The following is a 26385-nucleotide window of genomic DNA, read 5'->3' as shown; positions in this document are numbered from 1 at the left end:
TGTGTCCTTGATTGTTTAAATATGCATAAATGGGATACAAGTTTGTGTCACATGTATCTCAAAAAGTATTTGACCTAGTCTTAAAACATTAGGGATTGTTATATAGCATGTGAAGTTGCACACCTTGTGTTCTGTTTGGGATTTCACTCAGCCAGATTAGAGTTTTGGTCCTTGACTTAGTGAACAATACACATAAAGTGGTTGTGTTAATAAATCACCTAGAGTCATGAAACCATGCAGGAATATTATCCAGCATGTGAATATGTGCACTTGGGTTTTTTTAGTTTTTTTTTTCACTCTGCAAGACCAGAGCTATGGCCCTTGTCAAAAAATAAAAGTTTGTACCACATGTATGTCAGAATGTACTTTACTCCAGTCATAAAACATTAGAAGATTGTTTTATAGCTTATGAAGTTTTGCACTGTGTGTTCTCTTTGGGATTTTACTCGACTAGACCAGAGTTATGGTCCTTGATGGTATATCCATTTATTATCCCCCACCGAAGGTTGAGGATACAGATTTGGCAATGTCAATGCCTGCATGTGTCTGTGATTCCGTCTGTTTGTCCCAAATTGAAAATGCTTATTATTCAAAAAATATTTTAGCTAGAATTACCAAACTTCACATATTTATTATTTTGCACATGACCTTTTCTCGTATTTAGTATTATCCCCTTTGACCCGGAAAAGTCTGGTACAACTAGTAGGGATTTTTATACGCTCATTTGAAAAATGGGACATATTATGGGAATGCCCCTGGCAGGCAGGCGGTTGGCTGGGCGGGCGGCAGCGTCCAGACTTTGTCCGGAGCATAACTTCTTCATGCATGGAGGGATTTTGATTAAACTTGGCACAATCGTTCACCATTATGAGACGGAGTATCGTGCGCAAGAACGAGGTCCCTAGGTTTAAGGTCAAGGTCACACTTAGAAGTCAAAGGTCAAATTCAAGAATGACTGTCCGGAACATATTTTCTTCATGCATGGAGGGATTTTGATGTAACTTGGCACAATTGTTCACCATCATGAGGCAGAGTGTCATGCGCAAGAACCAGGTCCCTAGGTCTAAGGTCAAGGTCAAGGTCACACTTAGAGGTCAAAGGATACAAGAATGAAAACTTTGTAAAACTGGAGTATTGCTTCTTCATGCATGGAGTGATTTTGATATAACTTGGCACAAATATTCACCACCATGAGATGGAGTGTCATGCACAAGAGCCAGGTCCCTAGGTCTAAGGTCAAGGTCACACTTAGAGGCCAAAGGTCAGATACAAGAATGACTTTGTCCGGAGCATGTCTTCTTCATGCATGGAGTGATTTTGATGTAACTTGGCACAATTGTTCACCATTATGAGACAGTGTCATGCGCAAGAACCAGGTCCCTAGGTCTAAGTTCAAGGTCACAGAGGTCAAAGGATACAAGAATGAAAACTTTGTCCGGAGCATTTCTTCTTCATGCATGGAGGGATTTTGATATAACTTGGCACAAATGTTCACCACCATGAGTCTGAGTGTCATGCACAAGAACCAGGTCTCTAGGTGTAAGGGCCATGGTCACACTTGGAGGCCAAATGTCAGATACAAAAATGACTTTGTCCAGAGCATTTCTTCTTCATGCATGGAGGGATTTTGATGTAACTTTGCACAATTGTACACCATCATGAGACAGAGTGTCATGCGCAGGTCTCTTCTTTAGAATTACTTCCCTTTGTTGTTACTATAAATAGCTTATATTGTAACTTTTTCATTACTAGTCGTAGGGAAAAATCGAGACCACTTTTCTGTAGTACAACATGCATGTTTCATCCAATTTTGAGGTGTATTTTGACCTATCTCTACCTGGTAAGGATTTTTGTGTGGATTTAGAATTATTTTTATTTAAGATTAACTTCCCTTAGTTGTTACTATAAATGACTTATATTGTAACTTTTTTTTTATAATTGACCGTAGGGAAAAACCAAGACCACTTTTCTGTGGTACAACATAAATGTTACTTTCAAATTTTAGGTGTATTTTAAGGTATCTCTGCCTGGTAAGGAGCTTTATTGTGGATTAGAAAGACTAAAGAATTACAATAATTACTACACAACCACAGAATTAAAATTCCATTTGCAAATACAGGTGCTAGTGTAAAGAAGTTTACTATGTCTGGCATATATTGTGACATTCTGGCACTCTTGTTGACTTACCTAAGTAACCTGATGATGGATCTTTATGAAGCTATACACAAATGTTTATCTCTATAGGGTGGTGATGTAGGCACAGTTTTGTCAGGATCACTTCAGTAACCAGAGTTGTTATCCATAAATTTACACATAACAAAGTAATCCATTGATGGATCTCCATGAAATTAAATACAAATATAGATCACTGTAGGATGGTGGTGCTTGCACACCTTTCATCAGGATCTAACCAGTAACTGCAGAGTTATTGCCCTTTGTTGTAGAATTTATAAATTCTCACAAAACAAAGTAACCCATTGATGGATCTTCATGAAACTTTAGACAAATGTAGATCACTATTGAATAAAGAAATGATGTGTATTTTAACATTCTATAAAGAAATGTTATTATATTTGATAGAAATGCAGATGTATTTTAGTATTCTGTGTAGAAATGCAGATGTATTCCATAATTCAATGAAGAAATGTTCGTGTATTTGATTGTTTATTAAAGGAATGCTGATGTATTTGCAGAAATGTTGATGTATTCCATGGATATTGAGATCAGAGAAACAGAACAAGAAACTAGTCCTTCAGTATCACCAACATTACCTCAAGCAAATGATTATCCTGCAGATGCAGTAGGTATGTAATTTCCTTATTGTCACCACATAGAGCAATGAAGGCAGTTATTGACACCATGTTTGTTTTTAGCTCGACTATTCAAAGAATAGTCTAGCTATTCTACTCACCCTGGCGTTGGCGTTGGTGTTGGCGTCACACCTTGGTTAAGTTTTTGCATGCAAGTACATACAGCCATCAATTAAAGGCATATAGCTTTGAAACTTATTTTTTCTTTTTCTAGGTCAATTACCAACCTCTCAGGGTCAAGTCCCATAACTCTGACATGTATTTTGAGCAAATTATGCCCCCTTTTGGACTTAGAAAATTTTGGTTAAAGTTTTACATGCAGGTTACTATCTCCAAAACTAATGCAGATATTGATTTGAAACTTCACATGTGTCTTCGGGGTTATAAAACTAGTTGATAGCAGCAAGTCCCATAACTCTGACCTTCCTTTTTGCCAAATTATGCCCCCTTTTGGACTTAGAAAATTTGGTTAAAGTTTTGCGTGCAAGTACATACAGCTATTTCTAAAAGGCGTATAGATTTGAAACTTATTTTTTCTTTTACTAGATCAATTACCAACCTCACTGGGTCAAGTCCCATAACTCTGACATGTATTTTGAGCAAATTATGCCCCCTTTTAGACTTAGAAAATTTTGGTTAAAGTTTTACATGCAAGTTACTATCTCCAAAACTAATGCAGATATTGATTTGAAACTTTACATGTGTCTTCGGGGTTTTAAAACTAGTTGATAGCAGCAAGTCCCATAACTCTGACCTTCATTTTGGCCAAATTATGCCCCCTTTTGGACTTAGCAAATTCTGGTTAAAGTTTTGCGTGCAAGTACATACAGCTATTACTAAAAGGCATATAGATTTGAAACTTATTTTTTCTTTTTCTAGATCATTTACTAACGTCACTGGATCAAGTCCCATAACTCTTACATGTATTTTGAGCAAATTATTCCCGTTTTTGGACTTAGAAAATCCTGGTTAAAGTTTTGCGTGCAAGTACATACAGCAATTACTAAAAGGCATATAGATTTGAAACTTATTTTTTTCTTTTTCTAGATCAATTACCAACCTCACTGGGTCAAGTCCCATAACTCGGGCATGTATTTTGGGCAAATTATGCCCCCTTTTGGACTTTGAAAATTCTGGTTAAAGTTTTACATGCAAGTTTCTATCTCTAAAACTAATGCAGATATTGAATGAAACTTCACATGTGCCTTTGGGGTTATAAAACTAGTTGATAGCAGCAAGTCCATAACTGATATGCATTTTGGTGAAATTATGCCCCCTTTTGAACTTAAAACTCTTTTGATATTTAACCTTTTTGGGTAATATTTTCCTGCTTCTGGGACAATATTTCGAATAGTCGAGCTTGGCTGTCTTACGGACAGCTTTTGTTAGCTCACCTGTCACGTAGTCAAAGATATTTTGCTGAATTTTGGCCCTTTTCTGACTTTTTGACATCAGTTAAGTTTTTTTTGTATCAGTCCAGATTTTGTCTAAACTGTTTGACATATGGCTTTGAAACTTTGACCACTTGTTTACCATTATAGTCTCCATAATTATGTAGGCAAGACTACATAACTAGGAAATGGATTTTGGCTCAGTTATGGCATTTTTTTATGCCCCTGAAGAGAGGCATATTAGTTTTCAACTGTCTGTCCGTCCGTTTGTTAGTTCGTTCATTCGTCACAACGTTAACTTTTTGCCTTCATATAACTTTTTGCATGAAGGCACCTTACTCGAGAACCACTGCACCCAGGACCTTCAAACATCACATGCTGATAGTAATTATTGAGTACACGACCCCTACTGACTTTAGGGTCACCAGGTCAAAGGTCAAGGCGCTGCGGGGGACATTTTTCACCATTAGTGACAGCTCTTGTTTTGTCATAGAAATTAGAAATCTGAAAATGATATTTTGACCCCATACTTACATCAGTTCTTTAAATAGTCTAGGGGGCTATCAACAGGCAGCTCTTGTTGACACTGGCTGTACAGTGCAGGGACAAGGTTGTTGTTAAAGACATTATTACTGCTTTGTTTTTCATTTCTTATTAAAGTATTTTTAATTTCAGGTCCTGGTTGTCATTTTGTACCAGTGATGTTACCCAATCCAGAACAATATGTAGAACTGTATGTGACCAATGTTGTCAATCCTGGACTGTTCTGGGTTATGTTACGTCATAAAACAAAGTCTCTAGCCCTTGAAGCTCTGATGGACCACCTTGAGTAAGTCTCAGTGTTCATGCATGACCTCCCCCTACATCTCTCTGTCTGAATTTGTGCCTGTGGGAAAAATCTCAAGTCTCAAAAAGTATTTGACTGAAAGTGATTAGGCATCATGGGATATTTGCTCATTTGTGCACTTGGGATTTCACTTAGTATGACCAGAGTTATGGTCCTTCACTTAGGCTGACAGGTACATAAAGGGCCTAGGGTTTGTATCACATGTATCTTGAGAATTATTTGACCTTGAGTCATGAAATATTACAGGATATTGTTCAGCATATGAGGTTGTAAACCTGGGGTTTGTTCGGGATATCACTTTAGTCAAATCAGAGTTTTGACCCTTGACTTGTAAAAAAAAAAGAAGAGAAAGTTTATGTCACATATACATCTCAAAAAGTATTTAACCAAGTATTTGGGATTTCAGTCTGCACAACCAGAGTTATTGACTTTGTCAAAAAGTAAGCATAAAGGTTCTCAGGACTATCCAGGTTACTAAGTCCAAGTTCAAGGTCACACTAAGAGTCAAAGATCAGTTGGCACAAATTTGTGTCTGCATCTCTTTTTAACCACTGGAATGATTTCATGAAACTAGCATCCAATGTTAACATCATGTCAACTTGCAGTATGCACAAGCTTAGTCGAAGGACTAAGGTCAGCTCACACCTGAAGGTTAAAGGTTGTGATTACAACGTTTTACTTTCCCTGTATCAAAGCTACAAGTTAGTGATTGTCACACTTAGGAGCTTTGAATGACATTTGTATTGAAAATTTGACAGCTGAAATGTGTGAAAAAACAAAAGTTGCTTAGTTAATATAATTGTGATTAGTTACTGATCAGCAGATAATGTACACGTGTTTTACAGCTTTGTGTATTTTGCATTGTTTATTATACAGTTATTCAGGGTTCCCACGGTCAGGGAAAAGTCAGGGAAAAACATATTTTTTTCAAGGTCAGGGAAAAGTCAGGGAATTTTGTAATTGGTCAGGGAAATTTGGAAATTGGGCAGAAGTCAGGGAAAGGTCAGGGAAATTCGGAATTACAGGTGGAGGGTTTAGGAATCAATTTGTAAAAAGCAGAAAGAATGTAATAAAAGGCTATGGCAGTTTCTTAAATTTTAGTTTAAACCTATCAGTTTTGCAAATATCTTAGTTAGCACTATAAAATTATTCTGTATTTGATTTCCAATTATTATAGTCTATCTATAAGACTGTTTAACAAAACTAGTGTAGAAATTTAACAGAAAATATAAGACTGTAGAACATAATTTTGTTAAGCAAGCTTATATCCCTTCTGTTTGCTTCGAACAGTGCCATGTTTTACAAATGCTATGAAATGTGTAGTCCTGCATAGTTGAAAAGTTACTACATCGTAAAATGTACTGACATAAAAGCCGTAACAGTTACTGTTACTTTCTGTCAGTTATGCTTGCATGGAAATTTGACTAAGGAATGCTGAGGAAAGTTCTTTCCAGTTGGAATAGTAACTCAGCATTACAATTCTTAGCTCATCTGATTTTTTGAGAGAAAAAAAGATAAGTTATTGTCATCACTTGACCTGCATTAGCGTTGGCGTCAGCGTTGCCTGGTTAAGTTTTATGTTTAGGTCAGCTTTTCTCCTAAACTATCAAAGCTATTGTGTTAAAACTTGCAACACTTGTTCACCATCAAAAGTTGACATGTACAACAAGAAACATAACTCCATCCTGCTTTTTGCAAGAATTATGGTCCCTTTTGGACTTTAAAATATCAGATTTCTTGGTTATGTTTTGCGTTTAGGTTTTCTCCTTAATGGACAAAGCTATTGCTTTAAAACTTGAAGCATTTATTCGCCATTAAAAGCTGACTCTGCACAGTAAGTACCATAACTCTACATTGCTTTTTGAAAGAATTATGGCCCCTTTTGGACTTAGAAAATCATTGGTAGGACAATATTTCACAGAGACAAAAAAATCAGATGATTGTCTGTACCCGAAAGGCAGTGCTCTTGTTAATCATATTAAATGATAACACGTTCACTTGTTGCAGCTGCAGCAGTTTAGTTAATTTCAGGTTTTATTTTTGGTGAAAGTATTATTTATTCCATACTACTAAGTTCAGAAATTTTTAACTTTAGAAAATAAACTGGCATGTCTAATTGAATTCATGTCTGATCTTATATTATTATTTTTACAATGCAAATTGAACTACACAGTAATATAAAACAAAACAAATAACTTCCACATATATTGCAGCATACATGACTATGTTATTAAGTCTGCAAGGGGCCTACCATTTTAGTAAAAAAATGCTATTTTCTATAAAAATTATGTATGAATAAGGGCAATTATTCACAGAATGTTATACATTCGTTTGAACTTATCCGGTAGTAAAACCCAAAACATGGTCATAGGTAGTCTTTCAGCGAATAATATGGACTTTTTTGCCTGTTGCATCTCATTACAATACTATAGTGGTTTGTTTAACTGGAACAAACTTTATTTACACCATTGTTATCATTATAACAAGAAAGGTGACAAAATTTAGCTGATACAGAGAATTGACGCCAGTATTTATAAATCTATGCCCAGCTAAACTTGTGAACACAGAGCGTTCTGGTCAGGGAAAATTGGACTTTGGTCAGGGAAAAGTCAGTGAAAAGTCAGGGAATTTTATATTCTCTGCTTTGTGGGAACCCTGTTATTGACTGATATTGAGGTCAATATGTGTTTTTATGGACCTGTAAAAGCGATATTGCATCTGAGGTCAATATCATTTTTTCAGGTCCGTAAAAACACATATTGACCGAAACATAAGTATATAATTGTTATATTATATGCCCTTCTCAAATGCATTCATTTGAATGGCCCATATTTCTTGCATACAAGAAAAAAGTGATATCACAAGAGTCATTATCACCTTTGCAGGTCAATATCGCTTTTTGCGACCAATAAAATGAGTGCATTTGAGAAGGGTATATAATATCAGTATATAATCAAATGCTGAAATATTTTTTAACTTTTGCCTCTAGTCTTAAATGAACTGGGTCATCTAGTTTTGGACTGGTGCCCTTCCGAGCCTGAAGTAATCGTTGGAGGGACACGTAGTTCCTGCCTTCACAGTGAAAAGCTGGAAAGTCACATACAACTTATAATTGTTTTGATGTTATGTCAGAACCAGTAAAGACAAAACAAAAAGAAAAAACCAGATTTATGGTCAGTGTGAGAAGGGTAATCTGTCTGACCACTTGTTTGTGTAGAGTGAATGTATATGTTACAGTGAGGTGTATGTATATGTTACAGTGAGGTGTATGTATATAATACAGTGAAGTGTATGTATATGTTACAGTGAGGTGTATGAGAAGGGTAACTTGTCTGACCACTTGTCTGTGTAGTTGAATGTATATGTTACAGTGAGGTGTATGTATATGTTACAGTGAGGTGTATGTATATTTGTACAGTGAGGTGTATGTATATGTTACAGTGAAGTGTATGTATATGTTACAGTGAGGTGTATGTATATGTTACAGTGAGGTGTATGTATATGTTACAGTGAAGTGTATGTATATAATACAGTGAAGTGTATGTATATGTTACAGTAAGGTGTATGAGAAGGGTAACTTGTCTGACCACTTGTTTGTGTAGTTGAATGTATATGTTACAGTGAGGTGTATATATATAATACAGTGAAGTGTATGTGTATGTTACAGTGAGGTGTATGTATATGTTACAGTGACGTTTATGTATATGTTACAGTGACGTGTATGTATATGTTAAGTGACGTGTATGTATATTTTACAGTGACGTGTATGAGAAGGACAGAGAAGCAGATATGTACAGGATGCCAGAGAATTTGATGGTGCCAGGGCAAGTGTGTGCCACATTATTCCCGGAGGATAACAACTGGCATAGAGGTGTGATCACTGGCAGCAATGAAGAAGGATTTATTGAAGTCTACTATGTGGATTATGGCAACACTAATTTTGTACAGAAAAGTACCATCAGATTTCTAAAGTAAGTGTGGTCTGAAAGTCTGTTTCATCTCATTTTGGACCTCACCTTTGGGCTGATATGAATCAAAGAAAAAAAGCTTGTTTTATAAATTAAAAAAAGTCACCCTCACGAAATTCAAGGATTTTTGCAGGTGATACAATTAAAACATGTACCCTAAGCCTGTTAAGATAATCTTATTTTATCCGAGTTAATGTTATTATTGTCACCATTTATTTTCCTGTACTTTGTCGGAGCATGGCAAACCAACATCTATAAAGTTTGGAGAGTGACCGGGTGGTGGAGATGATAAAATACAGTGAAAGAAAAAGAAAAATGTCTGCTGAGAAAAGAAAATTTAAGCAGAACGAATATGATTAAATAAAAAGAAAATGTAGTGTACAAGAGAATATTATTTGTCGACTGTGTGTTATGTTTGCAATTTGTTGTACATAACAGTTCTTTCATAAAAGTGACAGTATTAAAAATGTCATAAAGATAGTAGTAGTTTTATTAGGGCAAGTGACTGTTCACTAAAGGCTACTAGTCCTTCAGGGCGAGTGGTGTGAAAAAAAAATTTACACCCCTGTGAATAAGCTGTTTTTATGTTGGTTTCAGGAGTGAATTCCTTACCTTACCAGCACAGGCAGTACAAGCACGACTTGCCAACACACATCCACCAACAGGTGTTACTGGAGTAAGTTTCCCAGTCAAGTATCATATGTTTCTCGAGATCTTGTTTCAGCCCAAATTTGTTAATGGATTATATCTGATCTGTGGGTTCGAGCCTCGCTTGGGGTGATGAATAATTCTTCATGTGAGGGAGCCATCCAGCTGGTTTTAAAAACTGAAGGTCAGTGGTTCTACCCAGGTTCCCGCTCGTGATGAAATAATGCACAGGGACACCTCAGTCTTCCTCCACCATCAAAGCTGGAAAGTCGCCATATGACCTATGATTGTGTTGGTGCGACATTAAACCCAACAAAATAAATAAAGAAAATATATGATAGAGAGAACTATACAAATTCAATCACCACTAACCTAATAAGATTAGTTTTGATGCTGCTTTATATACACACTGGAATTGTACTACACATTCGTACTGGTTCAACTTTTGCATATATACTCAAATCTCTGTTAATCAGCAGTAACGTTTTAGTCTTTTTAACTGATTGGGACCAGAGAAGCTGTTTTTCTCTCTCTGAAAGTGGATCTTGAGGATACACTGAATATATAGAGATAGTTTGCATAAAGGGATATACTAGTAATCAAATTCAGAACACTTGACTTTTCGATACGTGAGATCCGCTAGGATTCAAGTTTGTATTATAAAATATTATATGATAGAGAGAATTTATACTAACTAAATCACCACCGCAGTATACTAGACCAATTACGGCAAAGCGCCTAGATGTACAAGCTAGCGCACACATGCCACAGGAAGCCCACTAACCCAATAAGATTAGTTTATAGATATGCCCATTTTTGGACTTAGCTGTTTTTGGCAAAGTTTTTGTATGTAAGCTTGTATCTCATTAATCACTTGTGGGAATTGTTTGAAACTTTGCACACCTGTTTACTGTGATTGCAGTGCAATAGGTTACTTAACTCTGTTTGCTTTTGGACTAAATTATGCCCCTTTTTGCTGTTTCCTTTTATCTCATTTAGCATCAGAAGAGTGAAGAGTACTTTGACCCAAAGTTGTACTTGTTTATATCTCTTTTCATTACTTTAATATTTTTTTGCAGCAAAGCTTTTAAATAGTTGTTGCTACCCTCTGACAGCTCTTGTTGATATAAGGACAAATCATTTTTACTTAATATCTTGTGAAACAAGCTGTTGTGTATTTTCAGAAGTGGAAAAACAAAAGCAGAAGTCGTTTGCTAGAACTGACATGTCATCGTCCGTTAGTGGCTTACATCTGTGATGTGAAGGTATATATTTATGGCAATTCCAGAATTGTTTATAGTTTAGGGGGTGGAGTGTATCTTACTAACCGGAGGTTGGTGGGGTCCATAATATCATAATTATGGTTGATGGGGTCCATCAGAAAATCATAATTATGGGTAGTGGTCCTGACAAAAATTGTCTTTATGGGTGATGGGTTGATTGTAAAAATAAAAAAAAAAGAAATTGCAGGGTGGGTGTATGATCATCTCTAAATTAATTACGGACATTTTCCGTTCTTTTTAAGTACAAGTCGCTACTTTACTGACCGTGATACATGGGCTGTAATTTTGACATCACTGACCCAGAATGTATGGTTTTCTTTTATCTCTGTTCAGTAAATATTCTTTTTGTCTCGTATCTTCCTGTTGAATTTGCAGTCTGGATCATGCTTTTAAATTTCATTAAGAGCAACCTTGACCGCCGAAAATATTATGTCAATCATCATTTCCTGACATATAGTGGAGCAGCTTAGTGTGAAAATCCAAGGAAATATTTCACTTGATGATACAAGTATGAAATTTATACTAAATGTTCATCATATGGTCCCGATTCAAAAATGATCGAGGGCCATCTAAAAATCATCCATTTTCAAGATGGCCACCAAATTTCAAAATGGCTGTCAGAATTGAGGCATTTTTCATATAATCAGGATCTGTAAGTTTCTAAAATATCATATTTGTTGGGATGTAACATGTTTTTCCCTATCAGTTTGTTCCCATAAGCTGAGTTTTATTTTTAATGTTGCCTTTTCCAAATATCGACCCATTTAAGAAGGTCGCCATTTTAAAATGACCGCTAGACTTTTAGATAACGCTCTTATAACGGCCAAGTATGAGTCTTCTACTTTCAGTGCTATAACCATCGACTATTGATTAGATCCTGGTCCCAGATAAATCTGAAAACATATTATTATGATACTGGCCTGAAATAAGCTAATATGGTTTATATGGACGTCTCTTCTTTTCAATCTCTTCTCTGTTCTATCCTGCATTTCTTGCTCTGTTTCACTGAGAAACAGTCTCAAAATCATGACAGTACTGAACCACTGCTAATCAGCTAAAACAAAATCTTTAATTAAATGATATGTGTAATGATTTTATAGAATGAACTACAAACACTACAAGGGCACACTGATATAGTTAATAATGTTATGTTTTTCAGCATAGGGTTCAGTGACAACTTCAATACGTATATGTATATAAAAAAACAAAAAAAACAAGTCATATCCCATACAGCAAAATGTTAAAATATATATTGAAGGCGGTAAAAGGATAGTTCCTTGGCCTTCAAATTATAATAGTACATACTTTGTATTAGCAGATACCAAATTTGAATATATCATTGTAAGTTGTATCTGTGCTTTTGTTTATGTTCTATTTCAAACTCTTGATAATGTTGAAAAGAGTTTAATAGAAGACCTCCTAAACTATGGAATAGCTTTCTTAAGATGCGTTGAAAATAAAACTAAACTATTTAGTTTTCGTGCGGATAAAACAAGACGTATCACTAATGGTGATGAATACCCCCAGATATCAGCTTATTGTCAGAGGAACAGGGTTATTGAAATATGATACATTGCTTTGTATATTGTACAGGAAGAAAATGTACAAAGACGCACAAAAATGGTGTGCGAAACTGTATAAGATGTCCATACTTCACTGCTGTACCTTAAAAAGAAGAAAGTAGATCAAGATCAAGGTCACTGAAAATCAGTTTTGAAATGTTTGTTCAAAACTGTACAAGTGGTTCGAATTTTGTGGCAATATCTTAAAAAAGGAAGAAATTAAGTCAGTAGGTCAAGGTCATGGACAAGGGACCATGTAATCTGCTTTTTAATTTTGTCTTTTGGCAGTTTCTGTGATATGAAGGCTCCATAACCACAAATCAAATCAAGCCTGCAACATTTTCGTTTATGTCGTGTTTTGAGACCTGTGGGTTTCCACTTTCTTATTTTAATATATCACCAAGGGTCATAAACTAGTTATACTTAACAAATAAAGTATGTTAAAAAATCCAATGTAACTCTGTTCGTATTTCAAACAAATAAAGGGCAACAACTTAGTCAAAAATCATTCAAATGGAACGTGTTTTGCACATGCATAACTACACTTGGTACCAATGATAATAGTAAATAACAAGGTGTGATAAAAGTCTGGCATACAATGACTGATAAGTAGCGCGGACATTTTTCCATATACATATATAGAAAAAAATAATAAAGGGCTATAACTATGTGAAAAATAATTCAAATGGAACATGCTTTGCACATGTTTGTACAACTTGACATGGTACGAATAATAATTGCAAGGTTTGATAAAAGTCTCGCATATGATGACCGAGAAATAGCGCGGACAAAAGTTTTCCATATACATATAAAGAAAGAAAAATAAAGGGTCATAACTAAGTGAAAAATCAACATGCGCAACTTGGCTTTGTACTGATAATAATTACAAGGTTTGATTAAAAACTGGCAAATAATTGCTGAGAAATAGCGCAGACAAATTCCGTATACAGACGGACGGACTGGAATCCAGAATAGCCCCTAGATATCTCGGGGTATAATGATAACTGTGCAAACCAATAAAATGATCATAGCAACAAAAGGTGCCGATATTGTTTGCAATTGATATATAAACAGAAATGCGCTTACTCCATGCAATCACGAAGAAGCCGATAATCGTATATTTGTTCATGCAAAGCATGCCTCATTGACAGGAAACCGAACAATTACAATTATTAGTTAGTTCTTGCTACGGCAGTGTATTGATGTTTTGTGGCTTGCTTACTTGGTCCTCACTCAGAGGCATTGCCATTGTTTCTTGCTTTTACCCGTTGCGACACTGTTTCTGCATTTGTCGACAAAGGCGAGAAATCTGCATGGCAGGAATGGAATGTTTGTGAAACAGCTATAGTTCAAAGTATTTCATAGTCCCAGTGTTGCCAAATACACAATAACTGAGTAGGAAATGGATACATTAGAAAATGTTTTAGTTAGTTTATACATAATTTATTTTAGGTTGATTGTGAAGGAAGTTCTACAGCTTATATTAATCACTCTCGACACCTCATTCCTGATGGTATCCATCGCCACGAGAGTATGAGAGAAGAGGCCAATTTCCCCTTTAAATGCTGAGCGCCAAGCAAGGGAGCTACTGGTACCATTTTTCACGTCTTTGGTATGACGCGGCCGGGGATCGAACCCACGACCTCCCACACTCGAAGCGGACGCTCTACCACTAGGCTATCGAGGCGGTTAATTTTAGTTATATTGTATGCTCGATCAAGCACGACATGCAAGATGGATGAAGCTCGACTTCATTTGTTTGCCCGGAAACAAAGAGTGTATAATTCGATTCCACCAACAAAAGGTACTCTGAAACAATTCATCAAGCGAGCAATTTTTCAGACAGGCCATGTCTGGGTAAAGCAGCTGTTACCATGCAGCAACTGCCGCCTCCGTCAAACCCGGGATGGCTGAAGCAGGACAATGTGTGGATCCCTTATCGGATGGTATTGGCGGTTATATCTGAATGTTTCCAGGTCCTTCAAAGGTGTGGCTGCAAAAGGACTTCCTGTACTGGAAATTGCAAGTGCCACCACTTAGGTCTGTTATGCACAGCAATTTGATGTTGCAACTGTTAAGAAAATGACTAAATGCAGTATATGCATATTTCTTTTTGTTTCGGTTAGAACACGATTTCCGATGTGTATAGTTTCATGGGTATAGTAAATCAACAGAAATAGTTTCTTAAGGCTTGCCTTATAAGAAAATGTTGCTCTTGACTGTGCAAGTGCTCACGCTGTCTTATTTCTTTATCACCTCGTGGTTTATAAGACGCATTTTCTAACGATGTTAATTTATTGCATTGAATGTAATCTGAGTGTAATGTATATAAAACTTACATTGGTTGGTGTGCTCCAGATTTTACCATTGTTCGAAAACAAAACTGCAAGTTATAAAAACTTAAGTGTTGAGATGTCTAAGCCATGAGCTTAGTCATACAAAATTGATTACAAATTAAAAGAATGAATACTACAGATTGATATTCTGTTCTAAACTGAAACGGAAGTATATAAATAAAACCAAGGAGCTGCGTTCAATAAACGCTTGATGCCCCCAGTGGCATCCTTGTCGGTAGATTTTGTACCAAACGAGGTCAAGGTCAAACGAGGTCAAGGTCAAATTGAGGTCAGGTGATGTTTGAAGATGAGGAATGGTCACAGTTTACATCTGTATTTGTATCAATTCATTCTTGTAAGGGGTATTGATGCTAGACGAAACGGTCCCATTTGGTTAACTAAGAGATGGCCCATATAAAGCAACCTAAGTCCAAAATGAGGTCAAGATCAAGGTCAAGCTGAGGTCAGGTGATGTCTGAAGATGAGGAATGGTCACAGGTTACATCTGTATTAGTATCAAATCATTCTAGTAAGGGGTATTGATGCAAGACGAAACGGTCCCATTTGGTTAACCTCGCGTGGACGAACGGACGAACGAACAAACGGACGGACGGACAGGACAATCACTATATGTCTCCGGCATCAGTAGATGCTGGGGTCATAGAAATGCTATCGTTTTAATGTATTACATGATTGCTTCAAATAAAGTACTGAAAAGTAAAAACAAAATGGCGGCCATTTTGTTTTCGCGGCGGCCATCTTGAAAACGACATTATTTCAAGTGGCCCTTGATCTTATGTTAAAGCGTATGCCAGGTAGTTACTGTACTGTAAATTTGATGCTTGTATCATCAACTGAAGTATTTTTGCAATATCCTGCTTCACTAATAATAGAATGGTGTCACCGAATGTTTACTGCATATAGTTGATAAAATCTGTGATGTGTATAAATAGATATTTGTTATGCTTTGGTACTTTCACACAGAATTTTATATACCAGTTGTGGCCATTTCGCATACGCACCAAAACTGGACCCATATTTTGTGATCACGCTGTTCCCGTTGTACGTCTGTTCGTCTTTGCTTCCGTTTAAATTCTTGTCTGGGCTGTAGCTCTGCTATCCATAAAGGGATTTTGAAATAACTTGGCATAAATGTTCACCATAATGAGCTGACTTGTCGTGCGCAAGACCCAGAACCCTAGCTCCAAGGTCAAAAGGTCACACTTAGAGGTCAAAGGTTAACAGGGTCTGTTTCATGTCTGGTCCATAATTCTGCCATCCATGAAGGGATTTTGAAATAATTTTGCATAAATGTTTACCATAATGAGACAATATGCAAGACCCAGACCCTTAGCTCCAAGGTCAAAGTCACACTTAAAGGTCAATGTTAACAAGGTCTGTTTCTTGTCTTGCCCATAACTCTGCCATTTATCAAGGGATTTGAAAATGATTTGACACAAATGTTAACCATATTGAGGTTTGTCACGCTTAATGGCCCGGGTCTCTCAGGTCAAGGTTAAGGTCACAAAATGAGTCGGACTGAAACTATTTTGGAGTAATTTGTGCAGACAACTGTAGCATTCTTCGGCACACTTCATGGGCATTTGTTGCTAATAGTGACAGTTCTTGTATTTATTATGAATTACAAGAACTTCCTTGTTTGGAGGACATCAAGAAGATTATATTTTGAAACAAATTGTCAAATTAAAAAATGCTGTGATTTTACTATTTGACTAATTGTTAAGGTCTTAAAGGTGGATAATCAGATTTTGGCCATGTAACGGATTTGTTCGAAACTTTAGCATCTGATCATTTACACTCATTTATGTTCACTTAACACTTAATACAAATTAGATTTTCACTGGAGGTATTTTTAAAATTTCATTTTCCTATCCTGGTTGCCCAACCAAGATAGAGTTATTTTATCATAAGTATAAATTTGATAAACATACTTTGCCTAAGGAAATGTATAAATATTAGACATATTGTAATATATTTGTAAAATATTTGCATTAAAAATTATGTATTTAGATGGAATTCATTAGAAACGCAAGTTTGAAAAATTATTATTACCTCCCTTTGCCTATCTTGGTTGCGCAACCAAGATAGATTGGAAATAAATGAATTCAGAAGCTACACCCACATTTAAAACTTGCATTTTGGTTCAGATTGTTCAATAGTTGATATGTCTATCAAATGCAAATGTAAAACTAGACATTGTATCGAAATAAAAAGAAATACCCAGCTTTTTATATACTTTCATATTAAAGGGGAGTAATTACAAAATTTTATAAAAATAATAAAATATACATTTCATTTGTGTATGACATCACATTATTATGATGTAATAGTTTCACTTCTGAATCATACCCGAGCATATTTTCTCTTACGGAATTTCACAGAAATCAAAATGGCTCAGTTGGTAGGTCCGTACAACATATTTACCATAATTTTGTTATTAATTAATTTTTGTGCCCCCCCACCCACCCACCCATGAGTGGTGGGGGCATATAGATTTTGTCTTGTCCATGCGTCTGTCTGTCCGAAGTTCGTGACGCTCCTTGCTCGAAAAGTATCTGATATAAATTGATGAAACCTTGCATGAGTCTTTATCATGATATGAACTTGCGCACCTCCTATTTCTCGTCTGGCTCCGCTCCCTATTTTCAGAGTTATAGCCCCTGAAATAGTCAAAAATGCACATTTTCACCTTGTGACATGCCTAGCTCAAAAAGTATTTGATGTAGATTCATGAAACCTTGCATGAGTCTTAATCATGATATGAACTTGTGCACCTCCTACTTTTCATTTGGGTCCGCCCCCTATTTTCAGAGTTACGGCCCCTGAAATAGTCAAAAATGCACATTTTCACCTTGTGACATGCCTAGCTCAAAAAGTATTTGATATAGATGAGTCTTAATCATGATATGAACTTGCACACCTCCTATTTTTCATTTAGGTCCTCCCCCTATTTTTAGAGTTATTGCCCCTGAAATAGTCAAAAATGTACATTTTCACCTTGTGACGCACCTAGCTCAAAAAGTATTTAATATAAATGGTTGAAAACTTGCATCAGTCTTTATCATGATATTAACTTGCACACCTCTAATTTTTTGCTGGCTCCACCCCCTATGGCCCCTGAAATAGTAAAAAAAATGCACTTTTTCACCTAATTAAGTGCCTAGCTCAAAAAGTATTAGATGTAAATTCAGGAAACCTTGCTGGAGTCCTTAATGTGATGTGACCTTGTACACTTGGCATTCTTCTTGAGAATCTTAGCTCTTATTACAGAGTTATGGCCCTTGAAATAGCCAAAATAGTGGATTTTTTGTTTGTGATGCTCATAGTTCAAAAAGTATAGGGCCTAGAATAATGAATCCTTTCCATAAAATGTTTGTTGAGGCTATACCCCATTAAGACTGCAAACATTTGAATTATTGCCCCTTATTTGTGACAAATGTACCAGTGGGGGTACACCCTGTGTCCTACAGACACATTCTAGTTGAAAAGTTCTTTTACTGCTGGCTCTGGGATAGTTTGTATATAACGGAACAGGGCTAGAAACACTTCTGTTACAACCACAGGGGATAAAATGTAACAGACATATAACATAGCATTGCAGAATCATATATATGTTGTTTGCTAAATGTTTATATACAGTAGTTGCTGCAGATTGTGTTAGAATTACTGGTTAAATGTTGTAAGACTTCCAGCTGTGGTCTAGTGGTTAATGAGTCAGTCACTCAACAAGGTGGTGGGTTTGAGCCCAGCGACCACATCTCATATGACACCAGAACTGGTTTTTCCAGGAAACAGACAAGGCAATGGTTAAATGAAAGTTTTCATCAAAGTAAAGCTGAAACAAATAGTAGAAACTAAATTTACTTTGGACATGAATAATGTATGTCATAGCATACTGGAAACACAAAACAGATGTTATGTTTGATGATTTATTATAATGCATTACAGAGTCAGAAGATGTCATTGTGTTTAACTGATACAAACCAACCAAACGTGGATGTGCACATCAATGATGTAATGGTTAGTGAAGGACTGGCCATTTTTATACCTGATGCAGAATTACAAACACCTACACACCCTAACAAACATTCCATGGTAAGTGAGAACTATTAGAGTGATATTTTTGCTGATACACAATATTACAAACAGCAACAGATGCAAACAGACATTCCATGGTAAGTGAGAACTGTTAGAGTAATATTTTTGCTGATACACAATATTACAAACAGCAACAGATGCAAACAGACATTCCATGGTAAGTGAGAACTATTAGAGTGATATTTTTGCTGATACACAATATTACAAACAGCAACAGATGCAAACAGACATTCCATGGTAAGTGAGAACTATTAGAGTGATATTTTTGCTGATACACAATATTACAAACAGCAACAGATGCAAACAGACATTCCATGGTAAGTGAGAACTATTAGAGTGATATTTTGACTGGTTAGTTTCTACTGATTCAGGATATTACAAACAGCAACAGATGCAAACAGACATTCCATGGTAAGTGAGAATTTCAGAGTGATATTTTGACTGATACATGATACTACAAACAGCAACAGATGCAAACAGACATTCCATGGTAAGTGAGAATTTCAGAGTGATATTTTGACTAATACATGATATTACAAACAGCAACAGATGCAAAGGGACATTCCATGACATTGGCCAACAGAACTACATTACAAGAGTGATATATTGACTAGCAAGTTTATACAGATAAAGGATATTGTGCCTGTATTATATGTACCTTGAGACTGCATAAATCCTCATGTATTGTCAGGTTAAATCTTATGGTGATAGTCAGTTTTTGAACAGTGTGTAATTTAGCATATGTGGTGTTCATTTGTATGTGGTTTGGTGCAAGATTGATTGCAGAATTGCCCAAGGATCAAGGATGATAGATCTTACACAATGGACTGCTGTCTAATCAAGGATAGTGTGTGTTACACAGTGAACTGCAATCTGATCAAGGGAGATTTGTATTACACTGTGAACTGCAGTCTTTGATCAAGAAAAGCTTGTGATTACACAGTAGACTGTGGTCTCTGATCAAGGGGGATTTGTATTCACAGTTAATTGCTGTCTTTTATCAAGGGAGATTTATATTACATAATTGAGAGTGCCAGTCTACAGATCTCAGGGTCGTGAGTTGGTCCTCTGGCTAGATTAAAGACAATGTCTGGAATCAGTCATCCGCTACCTCTGATTCACAAGGCAAAGTTGGCAGTTACTCTGGTACAGAATCCGGGAACATTGGTTAGGTTAACTGCCTGCTGTTGAAACTGAAAGACTGTTAAAAACAGTGTTAAACTGAAAAGAAACAAACAAACAAAATATTACACATTGGACTGCAGTTTTTGATCCAGAGTGATTTGTATTACACAGTGGACTGTGGCCATTAATCAAGCATGATATATATTAGATATTAATCAAGGGTGATCTGTATTACATAGTGACTGCAGTCTTTGATCAAGGATGATTTATATTACACACTGGACTGCAGTCTTTATTAAGGGATATTTATATATGGCCACAGTAACTCTGAGGCCTATGGAAAAAGAGTCGCACCCCTCCCAGCCCCATGACGGATGGATTCCAGCGCCATTTTTGGGGTGTCAAAAAAAAAAAGAAGTGAAAACAATGCATATTTTCATACCATATATAACAATTTGTACACAAGACCATTTGCACTAATTAGTGCCGACTGGTGGCTGTTTAAAGCTTAGAAAACATCGGTCTTTGTGACAAAACTAACCCATACCAACACAATTAGAATGTGTTATAAACCCCTTACAACACAATTATGATTGAAAAAAATACCCCAACCAACACAATTTTATCCCTTGTACCCCCCACCCACCGAATTTTTCCTGGAACAGTCCTAATTATGGATATGCTTCAAGCTGAAAATAGTTATTTCTCATTATCATCCACATCATATGGCACAAGGGTTATAACTCTTTCACTATCATTTATCCCCCCTTTTTAATTAGAATTTCAGCTTTTTGTTAGTGATGTGCTGATGATCGATTATAATTGAAAATCATCTTTAAATACGTATTTACAGCAGATTGAAACTGAAAGTAAAAGAAATTAAAACTATCGTAATTTCTATTTGAGATTTTGCAATCACTAAATTTTGCGAGTTTGAGCAAATGTCACGCACATTTTTCAAAATGTACTTGCATTTTGTGAGTATGCGAGTTTAAATTCGAACCCAGAATAAAGTTTCTCAAAATGGCGACAGATCAAATCTGACTGTTGGATAGATCCTTCTCACCACGGCGTCATCAACGTCACACCTTGGTTAAGTTTTTCGTACTAGTCCACATTTTGACAAAATTGTTTGAGATAAAGCTTTGAAACGTTTAACACTTTTGTACCTTTACCATGTCCAGTTTTAGGCAAGAGTACAGAATCCATCAAGGATTTGGCTGAATTATGGCCCATTTTAACTTACAAATCTCGGTTTTCAAACCAGTTCATATTTTGTGTAAACTGTTTGACATATGTCTTTGAAACTTTTATCACTTGTTTGTTATAACAGTCTCTCTATCTGTAGGCAAGAGTAAATAAATTTGTTAACTATTTTGGCTGAATTATGGCCCTTTCTGGACTTGGAAATTGGTACAAGTCCATGTTTTGTCAAAACTATTTGACATGTGGCTTTAAAACTTTGAACACATGTTTATCATCATGGCTTGTCTGTAGGCAAGAGTACATATCTCTGTCAACTAGTCGAGCACGCTGTCAACAGACAGCTCTTGTTCCATATCCTGACAATGCATATCTCATTTGGGGAAATATTATGGTTTACAGGAAGAAATAGTTACGTATTTCAAAATATATTTGGCACAGACATAGGCTGTTGTCAAATATCTTCATCCACACTGTCCGGTAACAGCTCCAGCTTCCTCAGATGTGCCCATTTTCACTATCCAGTATTGAAATAGTCGAGCAGACTGTCTCCTGTGACACGTCTTGTTACGAAAAATCATGAGTTATGTAATGATTGCTACTTGTTAATGTGGCATCTGTGTATGTTTATTTTTCTATTTGGCAGTAAAACCTTAAGCATGTTTTGAACAACTTCATCTTTTAATAAAATGAATATGAGAAATCATGAATACAGTCTAACATGCCTTAATTGCAACTTGAATTGGCAGTCACCTGACGTTAACGGTCAGTTTGAGACGCCCCCGACGAAATACTTTAATTTGGTGGTCATCTGCGGTTCACGGATTTAACATGTTGCTAAATTGCAAGCCGTGTCCATAGCAACAGACAAGAATCAATCACCGATGACAGACACGTGACGTCGAAGTTAATCGAAGGGCCGATAGACAATAGAAGTTGTATATTTCAATTTGATGTGCAATGATGACATTTTGAGAAACACATGATTGCTAAGTTTCACGTGACCTCACCACAAAAACGACAAAATGACATGAGCTTCTCAATTCAAACTGATAACCAACGGTGTGATAATATCCTCTTTTTGTTACAATCAAATGGCCAGTAATTACCGGCAATTAGCATGTCACTGCATGTCAGTTTTGTTGTTCACAGTTCGATCTCGGTTAAAGATAATACTCGATCTTTGATTAGTATTATAATATTTTTGATTTTTTAAATAAAAATTCTTTCATCGAAATACTATTAAATTTATATGAAATCAATTTTGTTTGATAGAAATATAAACCACTCAATCTTTTAGGGAATATTACAGCAATCTTAGATTTTAGCGTAGACAGTAAGTGCGGAAAGTAGCTTCCCTTTACGAAAATGGCGAAATTCATAAACAAACTTGTTTTGAAGTTGGAAAATCGTCTGTGACAAATATTGTTGTAAAAAAACACCTTGGAGTTGTTGATTGCAAAGAAGACCATTCGTATTGCAAAGGCAAATGCACGTCAATGTATCCTGGTAAAATAATAAGAGTAAAACGAAAAAGAAATGAGGCTAAAGTCATGATTGAACACTGGTCAGAATTCTGAAATATATATATACTGGCTGCCCCTTTGATCAGCGATCACCTGGCTTTAGCGGCCAAGTTGTCTGTTTCCCCTGGCTGGCTGCTTAAGACAGGTTAGACTGTGCAGCGAGATATAGTTTGAAAACATGTATCAAAATGCGCAAACATTTGAATTAGGAGAAAAAACTCTTGACACCACAATTTACATGATATTTTAACGAAATTACTGTCATCCTGTAGTAAAACTCTTGCACAGCACATTGAAACTAGTTAACAATCTATATGAATGAAAGTATAAGACAGAAAATGAAAATTTATAATTTGAAACCAGTGATAGCTGCACCACAGAAATGTCGATAGCTCCTTTCCTTATCACCACTTATTGGTGGTGGCGCTAGGGTTTAGTAGCCGTGTAAATAATAATTAAATATTTTTTCATTTTTGATAAGACATGTTATACTAAATGGCTATATATGGCTTTCATATCATTGAAATGCTCTAAAGGACTGAAAATGAGGTCTCGAGATTTCATAGTTTATATGAAATAAAGAATGGTCAGTAGATAAGGTCAAGGTCCTATCATATTTGAGACAGTAAATTACACGCCTATTTACCTCAGACAGGCCATCATTGGGGGTTGGGAAATACTTGTTTTACAAAGTACTCTTGTATCATCTTATTCTTGTAAAAAATGAGCATTCAGGTTTTGCTTTGACCTTGAAAAGTACTTTAATCTGAAAACTGTTTGAAGTGGCAAAATCCTAGAAACCTGAAACCAGAATGTTGAAAATAACTGCCTGAATTTCAACCAAAATTCCTTGAAAGAATGTTCTGTCAGCATTTTGTTTTGTAGAAAGAATAAATTTTAACAAAGAAATGGAAAAAATGAAAATAATTTGAAAGAAAACAATGATATTTGGTCACATAATGATCTAGTATGCAACAGTAGCAGTCATTAAAGAGCATTTTATCACTGTTTACACAAAGTGCAATTTCTACTATAACAATTACCTGGTTGCTGAAAGTTACTGGGTGAATAGTCCTTGAAAAAGTAAAAAAAAAAAGTACTTGAGAAATTCTTGAACACTACTTGAATTTTTTCATGCATATTCTGTATGAACCATGCCAGTGCAGCCATTGGTGCTTTGATATATCTTGGCACAATTTTAAGAGAATAATGTTATTATATTGAACAGTGTCAAGTAACATAACTATCTGAAGTGCTGACAGACTGCAGGCTGTTTATAGGTGCATTCAGAGTTTGCAAAAAGATATCCTGGGCTGCATTTTCTAATGACAATTTACCATAGATTTAAAATAATTTGTTTTTCAGAGTAACATCATTCGATATTTCCTACTGTTAAAGTTAGCTGATCCAAATAAGCCAACTTGTTAGGTTTATTGATCCAATAACATTTAAATAATTATTAGACTGAATTACTGTATATACTTGAATCAGATCAATTGTTTGGCTCACTGCCAGCAAGTTTCAATACCCAGTTGTTTGATTTGCTATGATAGATCAATTGGTCATCTGCCAAGTGTATATATTATAACTTGTGACTTCACTGTCACCTTTTCATTAACAGTTGAAACTTTCTCCTAGCCAAGTTAGTAATTATTGTATTGTTTCTTTTCTTTGTTTAGCAATTCAATACATCTCCTCATAGACTGTGTCCCCATTTATAAATAATTTTTACCAGTATGTGCATTTCATTTGAAACGTCGACGCTTGTGCAAACATATATGAGCAAAATTTAACCTACAAACCTGTTTTCTGCAAATAACTTCCAACTTCCCCACATGAATCAGTGGTGGAGGACAAAACTAATGTTTTCAGGTACAGTGTCTTTTATCAAATCGTCATGGAAAACATGGGCCCCATGCAGGGATCGAACTCATGACCCCGCTAAGTGGGAAGTTTATTTTTCACCTTTAGTGAATTCAATTATTTTTTTGAATGATAGAAATGCAATTAGATTGTGTTGTGTCACAGTGTATGCAAAAGTAGAATTTAATGGGGTGGGCAGCTAGGGAGTGTTCTAGATATTGATTGGTAGTTATTATATTTTGACAGTGCTAATTCTTGTGCATTTTCCTTTTCATGAAAAACTGATACAGTCAGTGAAGGTTATTGTCCCCCATTTTTCGAAGGAACAAAATGGGGGTATAGAAGTAAGCTGCATCCTTCCTTCTGTCCATCCATCGGTCACACTTTGTGTCTGGTCCATAGCTATGCCATCCATAAAGAGATTTTGAAATAATTTGGCATAAATGTTCCCCATAATGAGATGACGTGCCATGTGCAAGACTCAGACTTCTAGCTTCAAGGTCAAGGTCACTCTTAGTTAACAGGATATATTTCCTGTCCAGTCCATCAAGGGATTTTGAAATTACTTGGCACAATTTTCCTTGGCATCTCATTCATGATTGAATCTTTAGCCATCAATGTAGGAGGGAAGGAATGCCTCTTCCTTTTAATGGATAACAAAGCTACATGTACATTTTTCCGATCCTCGATATGATGTGACCAGGGAGTGAACCAAAGTTCTGAAGCACGAGAAGGAGATGCTGTACCACTAGACTGCCGATAATTAGATGTTTTGAAAGCTGTTGTATTGATAAAAGTTTCTGATTATTCAGTGAAATGATGAACATTGTTGCTGTTTGTTACAAAACGATAAAAGAAATTGTTCATCTGCTTTGTCAGGTTAACTTTAATACAGTCACAATCACTACAAATAATAAAGACAGATATTATTTCTAACTTTTATTGAGAAATAAAACTAATAACTTAACAAATTTAAGAGTAACAACTAGAAGACAATGTTATTTAAATGCCTATAAGCTTGAGATATTACAGCAAAAACATTTTCCTTTGAGATTGCCAGAAAATCTACTGAAAAGCGAAATAAGAATTTATCATTCCGATAATGCCAGTAGGCTTACTACCTAATCACTTGCTTTGTAACATATATTGTAATCACATGCTGTTTGTCCAATAAAATATTGTTTAAACCAATGCCAGTGGGTAGAGCAAAATACCATAGATCTTAGAGGTCATGAATTTGATATCTGGGCAATGCAGGTATTCCTGAAGTCTGTCAACCTCCATCTCTGATTTGTTTTGGAAAGTTGTCAGTTACACTGGTCATGTTAAGTAGCAGCTACTGTTGAAAACATTGTGTTCAACCCTGAATCAGATCAAACCTTACAGATGTTGTTGCTGAACATAATTAATGATGTAACTTCAGAATAATACCAAAAAGTTTGCATCCAAAAGGTAACAGAAATCAGTGTACTGAGTGTTAAATTGAAAGTTCAAATTAAAAGATGGTGTACTAAACTAAAGAGCTATGGATTAGGGAAGAAATATTTAAACATAAATAAAATCATGAAAAATGACTAAGAAACAATCGACTTGTGAAAGAAAGTTAACTTGGACCAGCTGAACCTGATACAAGTCCTAAAATATTTCATTGTTTTTCAGCAGATAGATTGTTTACTGTTCAGAAGATCCAGATCATGTTGTAAC

At 35.8% G+C, this 26385-nt stretch overlaps 1 protein-coding gene across 1 annotated transcript in view; it reads left to right on the top strand.

The window, feature by feature from the left end:
• LOC123564456 (tudor domain-containing protein 5-like) overlaps positions 1-26385 on the top strand; it is a 99066-nt gene that overhangs the window by 17185 nt on the left and 55496 nt on the right. The window contains exons 8-13 of the mRNA XM_053525279.1: positions 2694-2804; positions 4877-5030; positions 8807-9019; positions 9614-9692; positions 10849-10929; positions 18815-18961. Coding sequence (XP_053381254.1) covers positions 2694-2804; positions 4877-5030; positions 8807-9019; positions 9614-9692; positions 10849-10929; positions 18815-18961 — 785 coding nt within the window. The remainder of the gene's footprint in view (positions 1-2693; positions 2805-4876; positions 5031-8806; positions 9020-9613; positions 9693-10848; positions 10930-18814; positions 18962-26385) is intronic.

The sequence above is a fragment of the Mercenaria mercenaria genome, chromosome 15, assembly GCF_021730395.1.
Source record: "Mercenaria mercenaria strain notata chromosome 15, MADL_Memer_1, whole genome shotgun sequence".
Classification (NCBI taxonomy): Eukaryota; Metazoa; Mollusca; class Bivalvia; order Venerida; family Veneridae; genus Mercenaria; species Mercenaria mercenaria.
Note: the sequence above shows the minus strand (reverse complement) of the source record. Positions and strands in the feature narration are given on the sequence as shown.